General features: G+C 36.9%; 1 protein-coding gene across 3 annotated transcripts in view; it reads right to left on the bottom strand.

Annotated features, from left to right (window-relative positions):
* LOC114652254 (cingulin-like protein 1) overlaps window positions 1–16,721 on the bottom strand; it is a 245,084-nt gene that overhangs the window by 55,051 nt on the left and 173,312 nt on the right. For 2 of the 3 annotated variants that reach the window (XM_028802551.2, XM_051928013.1), the window contains one exon: window positions 12,980–13,118. In XM_028802551.2, the coding sequence (XP_028658384.2) occupies window positions 12,980–13,090 (111 nt within the window). In that variant the 5' untranslated portion in view covers window positions 13,091–13,118. Of the gene's footprint in view, window positions 1–1,130; window positions 1,268–12,979; window positions 13,119–16,721 lie in introns of those variants that run through there. The other variant, XM_051928012.1, reaches the window with a different exon arrangement.

Genomic DNA, 16,721 nt, shown 5'->3' with positions numbered 1-16,721 from the left:
TGCATACTACTGTATGCAGCTCAAAGTAATGCTGATCAGGATTATCCAGTTGTGAAAGGTCACTAAACAAACTGCTAAAATGATGAACAATTGATGACAGCTATTGATGACAGCTGACAGGTGGCTACATGAAAACCTACTGTGATGATTAAATGTTTGGATCAGCGTTTATTTTTTTTATGCATCTCTATAGCTTTCAAAATAAAAGATAGCTAACCTGTAAATTAGTAACCCATCTCACAGTTAAAGGAAATAAGAGTGAGCCACTTACATGAACAGTTCATGTCTCAATTAAAAACAAAACAAAACAAAATTAGCCTTGGGATGGTTTACTGCCAGTTAATACCTTTGTAGTGTGATTTTTCAACACAGACTTTTTAAGACTTTTAAACCTGATTGTTAGTGGTAAGCAAATGAGCTGGGCTCCCCACCAGGCCACCGTCTGTATAGCTCATTATTGTGAGACTAGAAAGGGAGCTAGTAATGTAGGTGACAGAAATAAACGAAAATCTACATTTACCACCTACGAACTTACTTTATTAAGAAAAAAAAGCAATTGACAATGCAGATGAGCTCTTGGGGAAGACATTTTTTACTCTGGTTACTGTCTAAGCAAAGATAAAAGGAATTCATCAACTGGTTAATGAAGAAAACCCAGTGAATATACATCTGCACTGATAAAAGCAAGTTTAAAGTAGTAACATTCACAGAATGCTGTTGAAGCTACTAAAGTAAATGGTGCAACTACAAAAGTAAATTAGTTGTAATAATCTGATAAATTTAGATTTTCAAAAACACTTCAGTGAAACAAGCATGATGACAGTGGTTAGTTCCGCTGCTGCCTTACAAACACAGTGTTCACTGTTAGTCTGCATGTACTCTTCCCAAAACTGCAGTTTTCCTCCCACATACCCAAGATGCGTAGATTAGGTTAACTGGCAAATCCAAGGTAGTCTAGGTGTGCTTGTGTGCTTTTGTGATCCCTATGATGGACTACCGCTCTGAACAGGGTTGTTACCCATCTTGCGCCCAGTGATAAGCTCCAGTGCTGGCAACCCTATATTGAATTAAGTAGTTTTGAGAATGTACGTATAAGTAATACATAGAGAGAATGACAGACTCCTACTTACGTTTACACAGTGATGATTGAGCTCTGAAGACTTGTGTCCAGAGGACTTTGTAACATTTTGTTCTTTAATCTCAGCATGTTTTTCATTCAACAAACAATCTGCAACTGAATTCATTTGTTGTAGTTGTAATAATTGCTGTGATGACTGGGACTGTTCTGCTTAATCAGAATAAGAGTCTTTCATAGACTGTTATATCAGAAGAATGATGTGCTACAACAAGTTCCCTTAGTGAAGTATATACTTTATTATTAAAATAAAGCTAGAAAGCACTGTGTGTATATTACAGTCCTATTATTTATTGAGCTGATATTTATGTTGATTTTAGCTTTCATTATTTATGTTTGCCAATGTGCCAGACTGAAGCATAGAGTACAGGAAAGGTTATAGGCAGGGTTCCTTCTTGCCTTGCGTTTTTCTTTCTTGGCTCTTTACTACAGTGGCTCAAGCACCACTGAGTAAAGTGTTACTGTATAGTCCTCCATGTGAAGTCTCTGTCTATTCTTCACATGAGTTAGCAGCTAAGAATTGTTGCTCACTAAACCTTCAACCTTACATTCATTTATTAATGAACATTATCCTTGTCCTCTACACAGCTATTACACAGTTTATGCACTTCATCATCAGTGGTTACCAGTAAAATGAAATTATTACAGCATTCATACTTTTAAACTTTCAATCTTTTTGTCCACATTTTTTAACCATATCATATGTTAAATCTTGCAATCATTGTCCTTTCAAAATAATGGCACATTGTTCTATTTGTATTATCATAAGTTTTATCATGTTTCTTTAAATTTGCAAATATTGTCCAAATAATGACTTTGGGATACTGATGTGTTACAACACACAGATTTTACAGTACAAAAGAAACTACTGCTTATGAAAACTATTGCTTATGAAAACAATGCATTCATAGTCCAGGTTGGGTAAATTCTCACTCACTAGCTAAAGTCTCACACATACTGTATGTAATGTGCACTGTCCAGGATTGTCTAGTTTGGTATTATCTGTGGCTAATCCTGCTTTTGGATTGGTTAGCATGGTTCTGAAAGCAGTAATGTAAAGCCTGTGTACTCTAAAATAATTTCTGTCAAAGGCCACAATGGCCTAAAATTATCCAAATCTTATTATGTGACATCATCTACTGTTAAATTCTGCTCCGTACCTCTAAAAAATTTTTATTTTTTATTTTTTATTGAGGATTTGTTCTGTTCTGTGTATTGTATTGTATTGACCCCCTTCTTTTGACACCCACAGCACGCCCAACCTACCTGGAAAGGGGTCTCTCTCTGAACTGCCTTTCCCAAGGTTTTTTCCATTTTTCCCTACTAGGTTTTTTTGGGAGTTTTTCCTTGTCTTCTTAGAGAGTCAAGGCTGGGGGGCTGTCAAGAGGCAGGGCTTGTTAAAACCCATTGCAGCACTTCCTGTGTGATTTTGGGCTATACAAAAATAAACTGTATTGTATTGTATGATGTAGTCTACATTTCGGTCAATACTTTCAGAGGTAATTTGCCACATAAGGGAAAGAGAAAAAAGAGACTGACCTGTGATAAGAGAAGTAAAGAGATAATGAGAGAAAACAGTTAGAATACCAAGAAAGCTGTTGATGCTATACTCAATAATCACCTTTTTTACACCTTCTCAAATCTACTCAGTATTCAATCCATGGAAAACACTACAAATCAAGACACTTGGAGATCTTTACAAAGACAACATATTTGCATCTTATGAACAATTACACTCTGAATGTAACATTCCAGCTACACAGTTTTTTCCTATAAAATTAAAAATGTGTTAAAAAAATTACCCAGCTTTCCACATCTTGGATACTAGTCTTAATGACAACTCAGACAGCATTTCAACAATATCTAAAAATATTTCAAAGGGATCCTAGGGAATAGTGGGAATGAAGCCTTACAATTGGCATCTCAAAAAAGGAGTGGAACTCAGCCATACAATGAATACACTCCAGATCTATATGTGCCAAGCATTTCATAATTCAACTGAAAGTCTTTCATCCATCATATTTATTTCATCTAAAATGGTCTAAAAAGTAACCAGGACAAGACTCAACCTTCGAGTGCTGCCATCTAATAATAATTCATTACATTTATATAGCGCTTTTCTCAGTACTCAAAGCGCTATCCACACAGGGAGGAACCGGGAAGCGAACCCACAATTTTCCACAGTCTCCTTACTGCAAAGCAGCAGCACTACCACTGCGCCACCTGTGAGGACTAGCTCCAGTATCACTAAGCCATATGTTTTGGGAATGCACTAAATTAACATAATTTTGGACAAAAATCTTTACATACTTTTCAGTTACTCTTGGCATCACATTCTCTCCTAATCCATTAACAGTGGTATTTGGTGTACACCCGGATGGAATTAAAACGCATAGGGACAGGCTTATTATAATTGCCTATACCACACTACTAGAACTCAGACTTAGCTTGCTCAACTGGAAAAATTCCAATCTATCTCCTATAAGTCAATGGGTAATTGATATACTATATTTTCAAAAATTAGGAAAAAAAATAAAATACTTTCTTAAACGATATGTGCAAAACCTTTAAAAAACCTGGCAAAAAATCATTAAAGTTACTTTAGAATAAGAATGCTAGGTGTATGATTGACTCTGTTTTGCTATTACATGTATTTTTTAAAATGTTAGATCTGCTTTACCTTTTGTCACTCTCTTCTTTCTCTTGAGTGGGGGTTGAATCTTGTTTTTCTTTTTTACCTTTGTATATCTATTTTTCATTTGCTTTCTCTGCATTGATCTTGAAGTAAATAGTTGTATCTTTTACATTATTGTTATATTTGTTTGATTGAGTAACATGCCGTTCTAATGCTTTGCTTTTCGAAAATAAAATATTAAAATAAAAAAAGAATAGCTAGAAAGCCAGGCATAACCAATAATGAAAATTAGAATTGCTAACCAGAGTCAAAATAAAAAAAAAAAAGACCTTCGCCTTAATTTGTCTTGAAGTGCACCAAACTAACACTAATGAATGTTTCTTTTTTCTTTTCAATTGAATATTCCAATGCTAGGATATCAGGTGTATAACATTACTCACGTAAGTAAAGCTGATGTGAAGACCTAACACCTGATCACCATCTGGCTTTGTCAGATGTGTTAAACAGTATGGCCACTGCTACGAAAAATGAGCGTGAAACTGCTGCATAGCCAATGCTAATAACTAATGAGCACTCACCAAGAAACAAAATGCATATAATGAAGCTTACAAAGAATAAAAACTCACAATCAGTTGTCACTCACGTGTGCATGAGAGGCAGTCTAAGGGCTTAACTAAGAGTAAGATGCAGAGTCAGGGGTTGATGACCTGCACTAATGCTTTTTCTCCCTCTTCCACAGATCTCCAGAAGAGAAAACCAACTAAGGCTCCACCCACTTCCTCCACCAGACCACGCCCTCCTGCAGACCTCACTTCCGCTTAAATCCCACCTCTTCCTGCCCAGCACTTATGAAGCCAGAGTGCTCCACTCACCAACTCAGTCTCGTTTATGACTCAGTCTTTAATGATTACTCACTTTAATTCTTGCGATTACAACAATATACTGTACGGGGTAAAGCCCCAAAAAACCTTCTTCTTTGTGCTTTTGTCTTTTTACACAGTATGTACAATGCAAATGTCCATCAACCTTTGCATTTTACCGTGTTTCTGTAAAAGCACGTTGTGTATACCCATAACCTTACAAGCTATATTGCAAAAAAACACTACAATCGGTTATACAATACACTTCAAATTTATTGTGACAGCAAAGTCAATTTTTTTTCCCCAAAGTGAAACAATTCAAAATTCACATAAAATTGTGACCAAGGCAAAAGCCAGGAATGTGGCCATTGATATTTCTAAGCAAATATTGCAGCAAAGGCAAAAGTGTACCCCTGCACAGTTATTTTATGTGTGCATTCTCAACGCACTTGGAAACTCCAAGAAACCAATTGCTCCAATAACTGCTGAAATTTTAGAATGAAACACAAGAAATGTTACTATTGTAAAATGTTAAAGCAAATCTTTATATATAATGCGCTACCATGGCTGTTCCTTTGTCTGTCCAAGATTTTAATCACCTGTAGCTCTCAAACCATTTGAACTATTGACCTGAAATTTGGTACACGTATACTGTGTGACATCTACTATCTGCTTTCGGGGTGATGATTGACCTCCAAGGTTATTCCTCTTTTTATTTTTATTTTAATTTATTGTAGAATCAACTCTCAGCAGCGTCCAGCAGGGCTTCCGTGCGGCGCATGCATATGGGTGCCGTTCTCGTCCCTACCACATTCGCCGTCACTTCCCCTATCTCTTCATATCTTAAATCATTCTTGAGGCAGACTGAAGACTTAAGTGCCAGCTTAAGTGAAAAATTAAGGGAAACATATTAAGTAATTGCAACACAAACACTGAGTTAATCAGTTTTAACGTGAAAAGATGCCGACGAAAGAAGAGAAGAAGTGGGCCGCTAGGGTGGAGAAAACAAGAGCTGCTCAGGAAGCTGCAAGCATATCAACCTCTGAGCAAATGAATGCTAAACATACAGAGAAAGAGTCTGAAAACTATGAATGCTCAAGTCAAGTGTATTCACTGCACGTTATCGTGCATTGCGCCGTTACTGGTATACATTTAAAGAATGCTCTCAGGAAGTAATCAGCCTTTCTTCAACTCCTTGTTCCAATGGTTTTGTCAACCAGAGTGACATGTAGCCTAACATTCTTGTTTCTAAAAAGAACCATTATAGATCACATACTGTATACATAAATTGAATACACACACACAGGTAATGAGTGCCTGTGTGTGTGTTTATAGTTTATAGAATTTATGGTGTTCTCTGCCATGTAGGTTTTTAAATGATTAAGCATATTTCCTCAGCCACAGCTCTTAATGATTTGCGGCAGCATCAGGAGTACTTTTTTTTTTCCAAATAAGGCATATTGCTTATCTCAAACACAAGCTGTGGCAGGCCATGGGTGGTTTCTTTGTATTTTACACACTTCAGACATAGGGTCACTTCAAAGCACTATGCTAGCTATAAAAAGGATATAGCATTTAATTTTCACGGTCATCCAACTTTTATTTGCCAGAACTGGGTATTATCCTCTTTTGTGTTTTAAAACAGGGAAGCTTAGCCAGAACTAAAGGTGGATTTTAAAATGTACAAAGCCAGGATGCATGTAAATGACTTGGACGTCACCCTGGGTTATTAATATGGAACACTTAATTAAAAAAGTGCAGTGTCAATAAAACAGGAAGAAGTAAAATTACTGCACATTAAAAATAATAATAATAATAATAAAACAATCAAACCAGAAAATTATCTTGAATATTTTATTTTTAAAGATGTGATACTTAACTTCGAATAAAAAAACAGAATGACAAATCGTATCTCATGTCTTTGTTCATAACTAGACAGGAAAAACAAAACACATTCATTCACTTTTCTTTTCACTTTGCCCAGTTTGAGGTCTTGGGGAGTTGGCATTTATCCCAGAAGCAACTGACACAAAGTAGGACTGAGCCCAATATGGGACAGCAGTCCACCGTAGGGCGCATACAAACACAGTAATTTACACCAGTCACATGCCCTGGCTGTATGTCTTTGGACTATAAAGTGGAGTCCCTGAAGGAAGTCATGCAAATACAGGGATAGTTGGCACACTTGGCACAACAGTTATCCCAATGAAAAACTGAAATGGGGCCAAAAACTGTGATGTCATAATGCCGCTTACTTCATTAGCACTAAACATTTCCTTCATTCCTCTACGAAAGAATTAGTTATGTTATACGCATTTTGGGAAAGAACTTTATATATAATGTTTGTTTCAGTGCTGGGGATTCTATTTCTTTACATGATAACAGTGTTGAGCTTGTGCCCTTGTTCCACAGAAGTGACAGTTGTGATGCCTCACGGCCCTTCAGATAACAGTAATGCTAGCGGTTCTTCTTTAATTCAATGGATAAGGTCACTTTTGTGTGTTTGCTTCATAGCTGGGGTTACTCTCAAGTATAGAATGAACCAAGGAGGGCATTAGGGGCAATCCTAGCCTTGGTTATAATGGGGCCAGAATTTGTGATGCCCCTTAGTAAGAACAGAGGATTTAACTGGAGGGGGCTGAAAGAGAATTTGATGTATCAGCCTGCTATAGTGCAGCAACATCACTGTAACAGACAACTGGGATGTTACCCACCCAGACTAAAGAAGTTACTTAGCTCAGCTGCTTAGGTCAATTTTGCAGTCCGATGTATGGCAGCATTAAGAGGATGAGTGATACATTTTATCCAAACCAAACAAATTGACAAATTGCAGCACGCACAAGGAAAGATTGCAGTTTCAGTTGCCTCAAGGTCTCAAGGTGTCAATTGTTGGATATCATTTACCACGTGTGGTGAATTTCAGAGGGTGTGAAGCAGTGTTTAACATGCAAACATGCTAAAGTGCTTGGATGGCATCTAGTCTATGGCTGGCCTAAGAACACAAAGGCTGTGTCTGGCCCCACGTAAAGGGATGACCTATGGCCACTAAGAAGATTCTGACCTTGATCAGAATGGTGTTAGAAGTGGCAATTTCCATACCAAAGCAGATGAGAGTTTAATGGTGTTTGATACTGTATGTGTTGCTGTGCAGTGATGACTGTTGATTAGGTACTGAAGAGGAAATACAACATTGGAGAAGTCAGTATTTGGCTACAGATTACCTCATCAAAGAATGGCCATCTGGGACCTTGTTTTATCTTGACAGCAAGATACACAGAATAGGACACCATTACTGGCATTATCTCAGCCATTCACCAAATCATACTATACATATACACATACTGTAAACCAAAAAAAAACTGGCTGATGAAGTTTAGCCTTTACAGATGATGTGTGCACATGACATTTGGAATATAAGAGGAATACAGCTAGAAACAAACCCATATAAACATGTCAATGTATTCCAATTGACAATTAAAATGAGGTTCAAATCTTATGAGACTGTTAAAGTACCTTCTGCATAGCATTCTTCTAAAGAATACTCAAGCTGCACTCATTCATCCATCCATTTGCTTTCCAGAGTGGGTCATTCAACAAGTAGAGCCTATTTCAGGTAGGATGAGGTACAGGACATACACAATTACCCAGTATATATAGTGTTCTCCATGGTATTGGGAGAATGAAATAAAAATTTTTATTTTTCATGTAAACACAAGCAATTTAGATTTCAAATAAAAATATTAATATGAAGTAGAAACACAGAATATCAATTTCTTTTTCTGTGCTTTTCTGTGTACACATGTGTTAAAATTGTTAACAACAGTATTGTTCTGAATGATTTTACTGTGTCAAAGCTTATGGAGGGCACTGCGTTTAAACTTCAACTTTCCCTCTTGTCATATTACTGCTGCTCGCTATAAAGATGCACAATACTGTTAGAAAACATCATCTTATCGTCAGCTATTCAAAGTTAACCTCAAGTTCATTATTATATATAAATGGTGAAAATGAAACAATCAGTGGACATAAAAAACAGCATTCTAGCTTTAGATGCATGACTTTGTGGTAGTGTGTTTCAGATTTTCATAATACTTTGTGTGAAATGAGCCTGTCATAAATCAAGCAGGCCCACTCTGATTTAGAGAAGAATTCTGAGTAGTTGGTTTTCAGATGAAGTTAACAAGCACATGAGGTGTGATTTAAACATTTTCAGACATTTCTTATAGGGCTGGGCCTTGAAGATGTTTTGATTTGAGTACTCTATAAATTAATTTACTGGGAAGAATATTTATGGTCATTAAATTATTAAACCAACAACACATTTCAAACTTAGTGAGATGGGTGAGAATGAATTTCAATAAGTTTCCATATCCAATCAAGCCGTTATGGTTTTATGGATGTTTTCTGTAGTAAAAAAAGTGACACTACATATATTTTAATTTTTATATTCATTTTGATTTTTTAACTACAGCACTACAAGTAATACTCCTTTGGGTTTTGTCTTCTTTTACTAGCTTTGTTTCTATATATCTAATAGGTTGCAGGTTCTCTTTTCCCAATACAATTAACTGCATTAAATTAATATTGTTTTCAGATTCTCCAAAGAAATGAATATTTTAAGCCAACAGTTGTGACAAGTACACCACAAATATTAGATTTGTGGCGGACGGCCGGGATGCCCCTTCGCTGTATATTCAAGGGGAGCAGCCCTGGACTGTGCAATACCTCCCCCTGGATGCTAGATGGCCGCTCCCCCTGAGTTGGAGCGGTGCCTGTGGGACCCAACAGAGCTGCACCCAACTACAATTCCCATGGAGCCCTGCGGGAAACCGAGGCACCGCTGTAACCCAGGGGGGGGGCGGCCATCTAGTGGCATCCAGGGGGAGGTATTGCACAGTCCAGGGCTGCTCCCCCTGAATATACAGTGAAGGGGAGTCCCGGCCGGGGTCCGCCACAGATTATACTACAGTTATGAACTCTGGAAGGTGCTCTACAATAATGCAGGATTACCCAAGTCCAAAACAGAACAGCCAGCTATTTTATGATTTTGAATATTGCAAAGGACAATGGAATTCCAACCCCTTTATCTTCTCTTTTCTTTTGAATTAGTGAGATCTTCTGTTTACATGATTTGTGCTACACTGAGCCAAATTTAACAGATCTCTTTATCTGTTAAATAGATACATGCTTATGAATGTAAATATTGTAATATTGTTATTGCTACAGTCTTTGATGAAGAGCACTATGTGAAAAAGAAGAATGTGTGCTCTAAAATATGAATGGATACCTTTCATGTCCATATTTAATTTGGTCTTTATGCAGTCCCAGCATTCCAAAACGCCTAGCTCAAAGCATACTGATTTCATATAAATCAATATGCACATGTTTAAGTTTAGAACTTCATTATGTATTTTGGAGCCCTGAGTTCCAACCATCTCATGTTCAAGTAGGTATCTCCTTTGGTACTATGTTTTTTCCCTGTCCTCCCAAAAAGGCACTAATTTTCTCTGTATGAGTGACTGAAGTTGGAGGTGAGCATGCCATAAGGTGGTTGCGTGACTAGGCCAAAAAAGGGCCAAACTGTATTCGGTTAACCAGGTTCTCCGAGACCATTATGTTCCTCAGTTCGCGCACACTCTACATATCTTACTTTTGCCAGGTGCTGGTCCTCCTGTAATGCTGATTGCTTCAACCCTGTTGAACCTTATTTGAAAGAACTGTCAAGCTCATACAAAGTTCTATACACTGCATTCACAGTCAAAGAAAAAAGCAAAATCAAGACCAGAAACTGAACCAACATTATTTGACGCTTGAGCACAAGTGACTTAAGAGGTCTCTTGCCTTTATTTTCATAAAGTTCAACAGCTGTTTAAATTCACTTTATTTTTGTTTAGCACTCTGAGTGCAAGCTCTTAGAGTGCTGTCTGTAACTTATTCATGGGTAATATACAAATTAAAAAGTGCTGAGTTACAGCCAGGGTTTTTTTTCCTGGCTTATATTTATTTTCTGCTTTATGGCTGTTTTATTCATTTTGAAGTAGTACTTTCATGTTTTTGTGTTTTTGTTTCTGTTAGATTTATTATTTGTTAATGATACACTGTCTATTTAAATTGGCTGCTATTTTTTTCACTTTGTGGGTAGCGCTCTAGAAGGCAGGGCCACCCTGACATTACTGCTGCTAGGTCTTCAGTCTGGCTTTATAAATGTAACAGAAAAAGAACCCCAGTAGTGGAGCACTGAGCTTGTATTGTAGTTAAAGTCAGTATTGTTATGTTTTGGGGGTTTGGAGGGGCTATTATTACTAGTTCCTTCATTTTCCTGCTTGTTTCTTGAGTCTTCCTTTGGATTTGTTTGCCTTTGGCTTTCCTTATAGATTCACACGTCTTATACGAAATATGTAATATCAAAAGAATTGCGTCTAATTTAAGCCACCTCAGACCACTCCAAAGTGAAGGTTTTTTTTTAGTAGGTCATATTACAGAGATGAATAAACACTTTACTGATGCTTTATAATTGTTCTGAAGACCCAAAGAAGCCTTTGTTAAGGTTTTGTTACATAATAGTAAATGATTAATAGATTCATTTTTGCAGCACTTAAACTAAAGTGTTACCTGAGCATAATATGGCCATTACAAAATCATAAATTACATCGTGTGTACATCACATGGCTTGTAACAAACAGCATTCTAATAATGCAAAGCTCTGAAACAATGGTGCCCATGAAACCAAACAGTCTTAATAATGACAAAATAATGTCACCAGAATAACAATAAGAAAAAAGAAACACTCTCTCTTAAAGTATTAACAAGTTCCTGACAGCAAGCTAATATTAACATTGAAGTGTTAATGCATTTCTGACTGTTCTATTCACTAAAAGAGAAAGGAGCAAATAGAGACACCTCACTTTTAAAAGAACTAAACCTTTATTCACTTCTTCTGAAAGTAAGCTTCATAGCATATTAATGTTTGGCAAACATACTCCACTGTGTGCATAAAGCAGAGGGAAGGGCCTGCTCCATCATGAAATGTTACAGTGGTGGCACCATGAATTGCCTCCAGTCACCTAATAAGTATTTGTCTTTGTTAAAATATATCACACAAAATCAATTACCCTTTCTGCTATTTCATTTGCCTAGTGATGATCACTACTTTATGACACCAAATTCTTCTGAAGAGGATGAAAGCACTTGATATTTCTCATTTGTGGCTCCTTAGTATTGAAATGAAAATGTTCCAGCTGAGCTTGAGACTGATTGATACAACCCTACACATCCAAGCACTGAAAAACGTTTCAAATCAGGTTCTTACGAAAGTCCTTGTTACATTACCACTTATGTTTTAATGCTAAAAATATGTAGAAAAGGAAACTGATTAAGCAAGCGTTTTGTGTGTGTGTATTAATTAATAAAAATTGAAGAAAAAGGACTGAAGGTGCTAATACTGCATATTGAGGGGTATACAGGACACATGATAATACAGTGACCCTTGCCTAGCAAACCAGTCAGTGGGTTCACTTTGTTGGGAGGTTTCCTTTTCTTGCTTTGTTTGTGACTAAAGTAGCATGTGCAAAAGCATTTTACAGAGAGATGAAGTCAGGCTAGTAAACAGCAAATGTGGTAAGGCTACTTAACATTTAGTTAAACGCTTGAAATATGCTAAGGAGAGGGTTGTGTAAAATGTTCCTCAGTATTACACTAATGATCCCACAACTCATCCACTAACATTAAAGGCCATATTCAAGAATCCAACTTAAGTACTAAAGCAGAAGTAACTGCATTCATTTTTATTTTAGTTCATGAATACTGCTGACTGAATGCATTGTGACATTTAATAGATGTGTTTTCTATGCCAGTATTATTCCCTCAAGCAAAGCAACAGTAAGAGAAAAGCAGAATATTGTAACTAGAATGTTGTTCTCCTAATCCTATTTATGTCACTTTAGAATGGATGCTCTTGTATGTATTTCTTGTGAATAAATTGTAAAGAGTAGCACTGAATTGTTTCCACTTATGACTGTGTGAAAATGACTAAGCTGCCTAACCTGCCTGTGCATAAAAAATGTATACAAACAATTGTAATGAATACTGACCTAATAAGATGACTCGGATAAAGGCTTTGGCCAAATATTCAATAAATAATAATAATTATCTATGAATTCACACTAATTTAATTTGTTAAATAATATTTGTCCTATCCAGTGTTGAACAGTGTTATTAGGAGACTTTCATATTATTTAAAATATACTGCAGTCTAACCGGTTAATAACTGTAGGCAACTGCATAATGAGCGCACAAAAGAAAATTTGCCAACATTTACAGCATCTTCAAATAAAGTAAGAAACTACTTACAGCTACAGGTCCTGTTTGGCCATCTCCAGAGGTGCTCTCTGTGGCACTGGGTACTTTTGCATTGGTCTCTAAAAGCTGTGTCTCCAAGTCCTTCATTTGAGCTTTGACCATATTTTGTTCCCACCCGATTTGAACTAGTCTGAAACACACAGGGAGCAGAGTAATGACTGCAATATGAGGCACCACAGGAAAAGCGACCAGTAAACTTCTTTCTGTCTTCAAATTGAATGATAAGAAAGAATTTCTGTTGTAACATAAAGACCGATGTAAGAAAGCTTCACACCAAGTTAACATTTAGAAAATAAGATACTTGGATTTTTCTATGAAATACTTGCATAAAATTAACCCCTATCTTATATGTAAAGTATTTGTTACCAAAATGTCTGAAAAAGGACAAGGAAATGAAAAGAAGATTATAGCTTGTGCTATAGCCAATTCTTGTATATTCAAAAGCACTGAATCAATTTCTGATCAACTAGAACAATCTAAATAGGCCAACAGTGTATTGTTTGAAAAGTTTTGTAGATTGCATCAATAATCTTGTTACCAAATTTAGATATTCCAGAAAACTTGTCAGAATAAAAAATGACAGCAGCAGAACTATGTATCTCCAAATACAACAGAATTATTTTATTTGTATAGTGAATTATGTACTCAAGGACACTGGAGGAAATTAGAGGGAGGTGAATTCAAGACAATATGCAAAAAATACTTCTTCACATAAAGAAGCATTTGAATCTGCAATATACTAACCAGCTATGTGGATGAAGGAGAAACCCTGACAGCTACTTTATCAGTTACCCAACCTAACAAGTTGTAATTGTAATTTTTCAAGCTTCTAATCATCTTATGATCGCCTGGATACCCATCTAATATACTGTAGAAGTTTCTTCATGAACATGAAAAAAAATGTATTCGGCTTCAAACCTTATGTAAGAACAAAATGAGGATTATTGGAAAGGTGGCAAAGACTTTTGGTTTGAAAGCACATGTTAACAGAATTCAAATTCCATCATTGGCACATTAACGCAATAGATGTATAGAAAGTCTCCTGTCATGAATGAAATAGACTTTGGGATTCCTATGAAAGGTGCTAAATTAAAACACTAAAGCCTGATTCATTGAGATTCATAAATGTACCATTTGTGGGCTCTATTCTAATTCGATTTACTCTATTTACTATTCCAAAGCTGGCAACAAATGAAAAGACTATATGAAAGATGGCCTGATTGGCTAGTAATTTTTAGTATATACTCAAACTTTTAAATAATCAGCCCTTATAATATGCTATTATAGATTCTTAATTTTCACCCTTCTAGTGTTTATATTATCCTGAATGTGCTTGTAAAATGGCTCAGCAGACACCTCAGCAGATCCTTAATGAATGCCCTGTAAAATAGTACCCATTAAAAAGCCAGTATTCTAAACTTTGTAGAATCTCAAACTGAGACCATTTCAACTGCCATTCTGATGTTTGTGTTACCTGAGATATGGCAGAAGAAGAAATTGACACCAACAGTGAGCTCACCCTGTACTGTCTATAGCCTATCTGCTTTTATTTTGAAATTAGAATATGCACAGCATGCAAAATACACAGAGATGATCTAATTTTTGAATATATAATGTAATATCCTTACATATACAGTGGTGTGAAAAACTATTTTCCCCCTTCCTGATTTCTTATTCTTTTGCATGTTTGTCACACAAAATGTTTCTGATCATCAAACACATTTAACCATTAGTCAAATATAACACAAGTAAACACAAAATGCAGTTTTTAAATGATGGTTTTTATTATTTAGGGAGAAAAAAAATCCAAACCTACATGGCCCTGTGTGAAAAAGTAATTGCCCCCTTGTTAAAAAAATAACCTAACTGTGGTGTATCACACCTGAGTTCAATTTCCGTAGCCACCCCCAGGCCTGACTACTGCCACACCTGTTTCAATCAAGAAATCACTTAAATAGGAGCTGCCTGACACAGAGAAGTAGACCAAAAGCACCTCAAAAGCTAGACATCATGCCAAGATCCAAAGAAATTCAGGAACAAATGAGAACAGAAGTAATTGAGATCTATCAGTCTGGTAAAGGTTATAAAGCCATTTCTAAAGCTTTGGGACTCCAGCGAACCACAGTGAGAGCCATTATCCACAAATGGCAAAAACATGGAACAGTGGTGAACCTTCCCAGGAGTGGCTGGCCGACCAAAATTACCCCAAGAGCGCACAGACGACTCATCCGAGAGGTCACAAAAGACCCCAGGACAACGTCTAAAGAACTGCAGGCCTCACTTGCCTCAATTAAGGTCAGTGTTCACGACTCCACCATAAGAAAGAGACTGGGCAAAAACGGCCTGCATGGCAGATTTCCAAGACGCAAACCACTGTTAAGCAAAAAGAACATTAGGGCTCGTCTCAATTTTGCTAAGAAACATCTCAATGATTGCCAAGACTTTTGGGAAAATACCTTGTGGACTGATGAGACAAAAGTTGAACTTTTTGGAAGGCAAATGTCCCGTTACATCTGGCGTAAAAGGAACACAGCATTTCAGAAAAAGAACATCATACCAACAGTAAAATATGGTGGTGGTAGTGTGATGGTCTGGGGTTGTTTTGCTGCTTCAGGACCTGGAAGGCTTGCTGTGATAGATGGAACCATGAATTCTACTGTCTACCAAAAAATCCTGAAGGAGAATGTCCGGCCATCTGTTCGTCAACTCAAGCTGAAGCGATCTTGGGTGCTGCAACAGGACAATGACCCAAAACACACCAGCAAATCCACCTCTGAATGGCTGAAGAAAAACAAAATGAAGACTTTGGAGTGGCCTAGTCAAAGTCCTGACCTGAATCCAATTGAGATGCTATGGCATGACCTTAAAAAGGCGGTTCATGCTAGAAAACCCTCAAATAAAGCTGAATTACAACAATTTTGCAAAGATGAGTGGGCCAAAATTCCTCCAGAGCGCTGTAAAAGACTCATTGCAAGTTATCACAAACGCTTGATTGCAGTTATTGCTGCTAAGGGTGGCCCAACCAGTTATTAGGTTCAGGGGGCAATTACTTTTTCACACAAGGCCATGTAGGTTTGGATTTTTTTTCTCCCTAAAAAAATAAAAACCATCATTTAAAAACTGCATTTTGTGTTTACTTGTGTTATATTTGACTAATGGTTAAATGTGTTTGATGATCAGAAACATTTTGTGTGACAAACATGCAAAAGAATAAGAAATCAGGAAGGGGGCAAATAGTTTTTCACACCACTGTATTTTTTAATACTGTGGTGGGCTGGCGCCCTGCCCGGGGTTTGTTTCCTGCCTTGCGCCCTGTGCTGGCTGGGATTGGCTCCGGCAGACCCCTGTGACCCTGTAGTTAGGATAGAATGGATTGGATAATGGATGGATGGATGGATGGATATTTTTTAATAATGTTATAAACTTACTTATATATACTATTTTTTTCTATCTGTATTCATAAAATTAGTAATACAGGCAATTCTATTAGTAACCTCACTCTTACTTTCATATTGGCAACCAGGCTTCATGGCCAATAACAGTAGAGAAAAAAATGGAAGGCACGATGCGTGCAAGTCTGGGGTGTGGCTAGTGTCCTACTAGGTGTGTCACCAGTCTTGTTCACCCTACCATTGTAGAGTAGAGTTCCCCATGCATTGGTTGCATATCTTTATTGTTTTGCTTAAAAAAATCAAGTTTTGTGTTGCAAGTATGGCCCCAAAGCATATTGCAA

The sequence above is a fragment of the Erpetoichthys calabaricus genome, chromosome 5, assembly GCF_900747795.2.
Source record: "Erpetoichthys calabaricus chromosome 5, fErpCal1.3, whole genome shotgun sequence".
In the NCBI taxonomy this organism is placed as follows: domain Eukaryota; kingdom Metazoa; phylum Chordata; class Cladistia; order Polypteriformes; family Polypteridae; genus Erpetoichthys; species Erpetoichthys calabaricus.
Note: the sequence above shows the minus strand (reverse complement) of the source record. Positions and strands in the feature narration are given on the sequence as shown.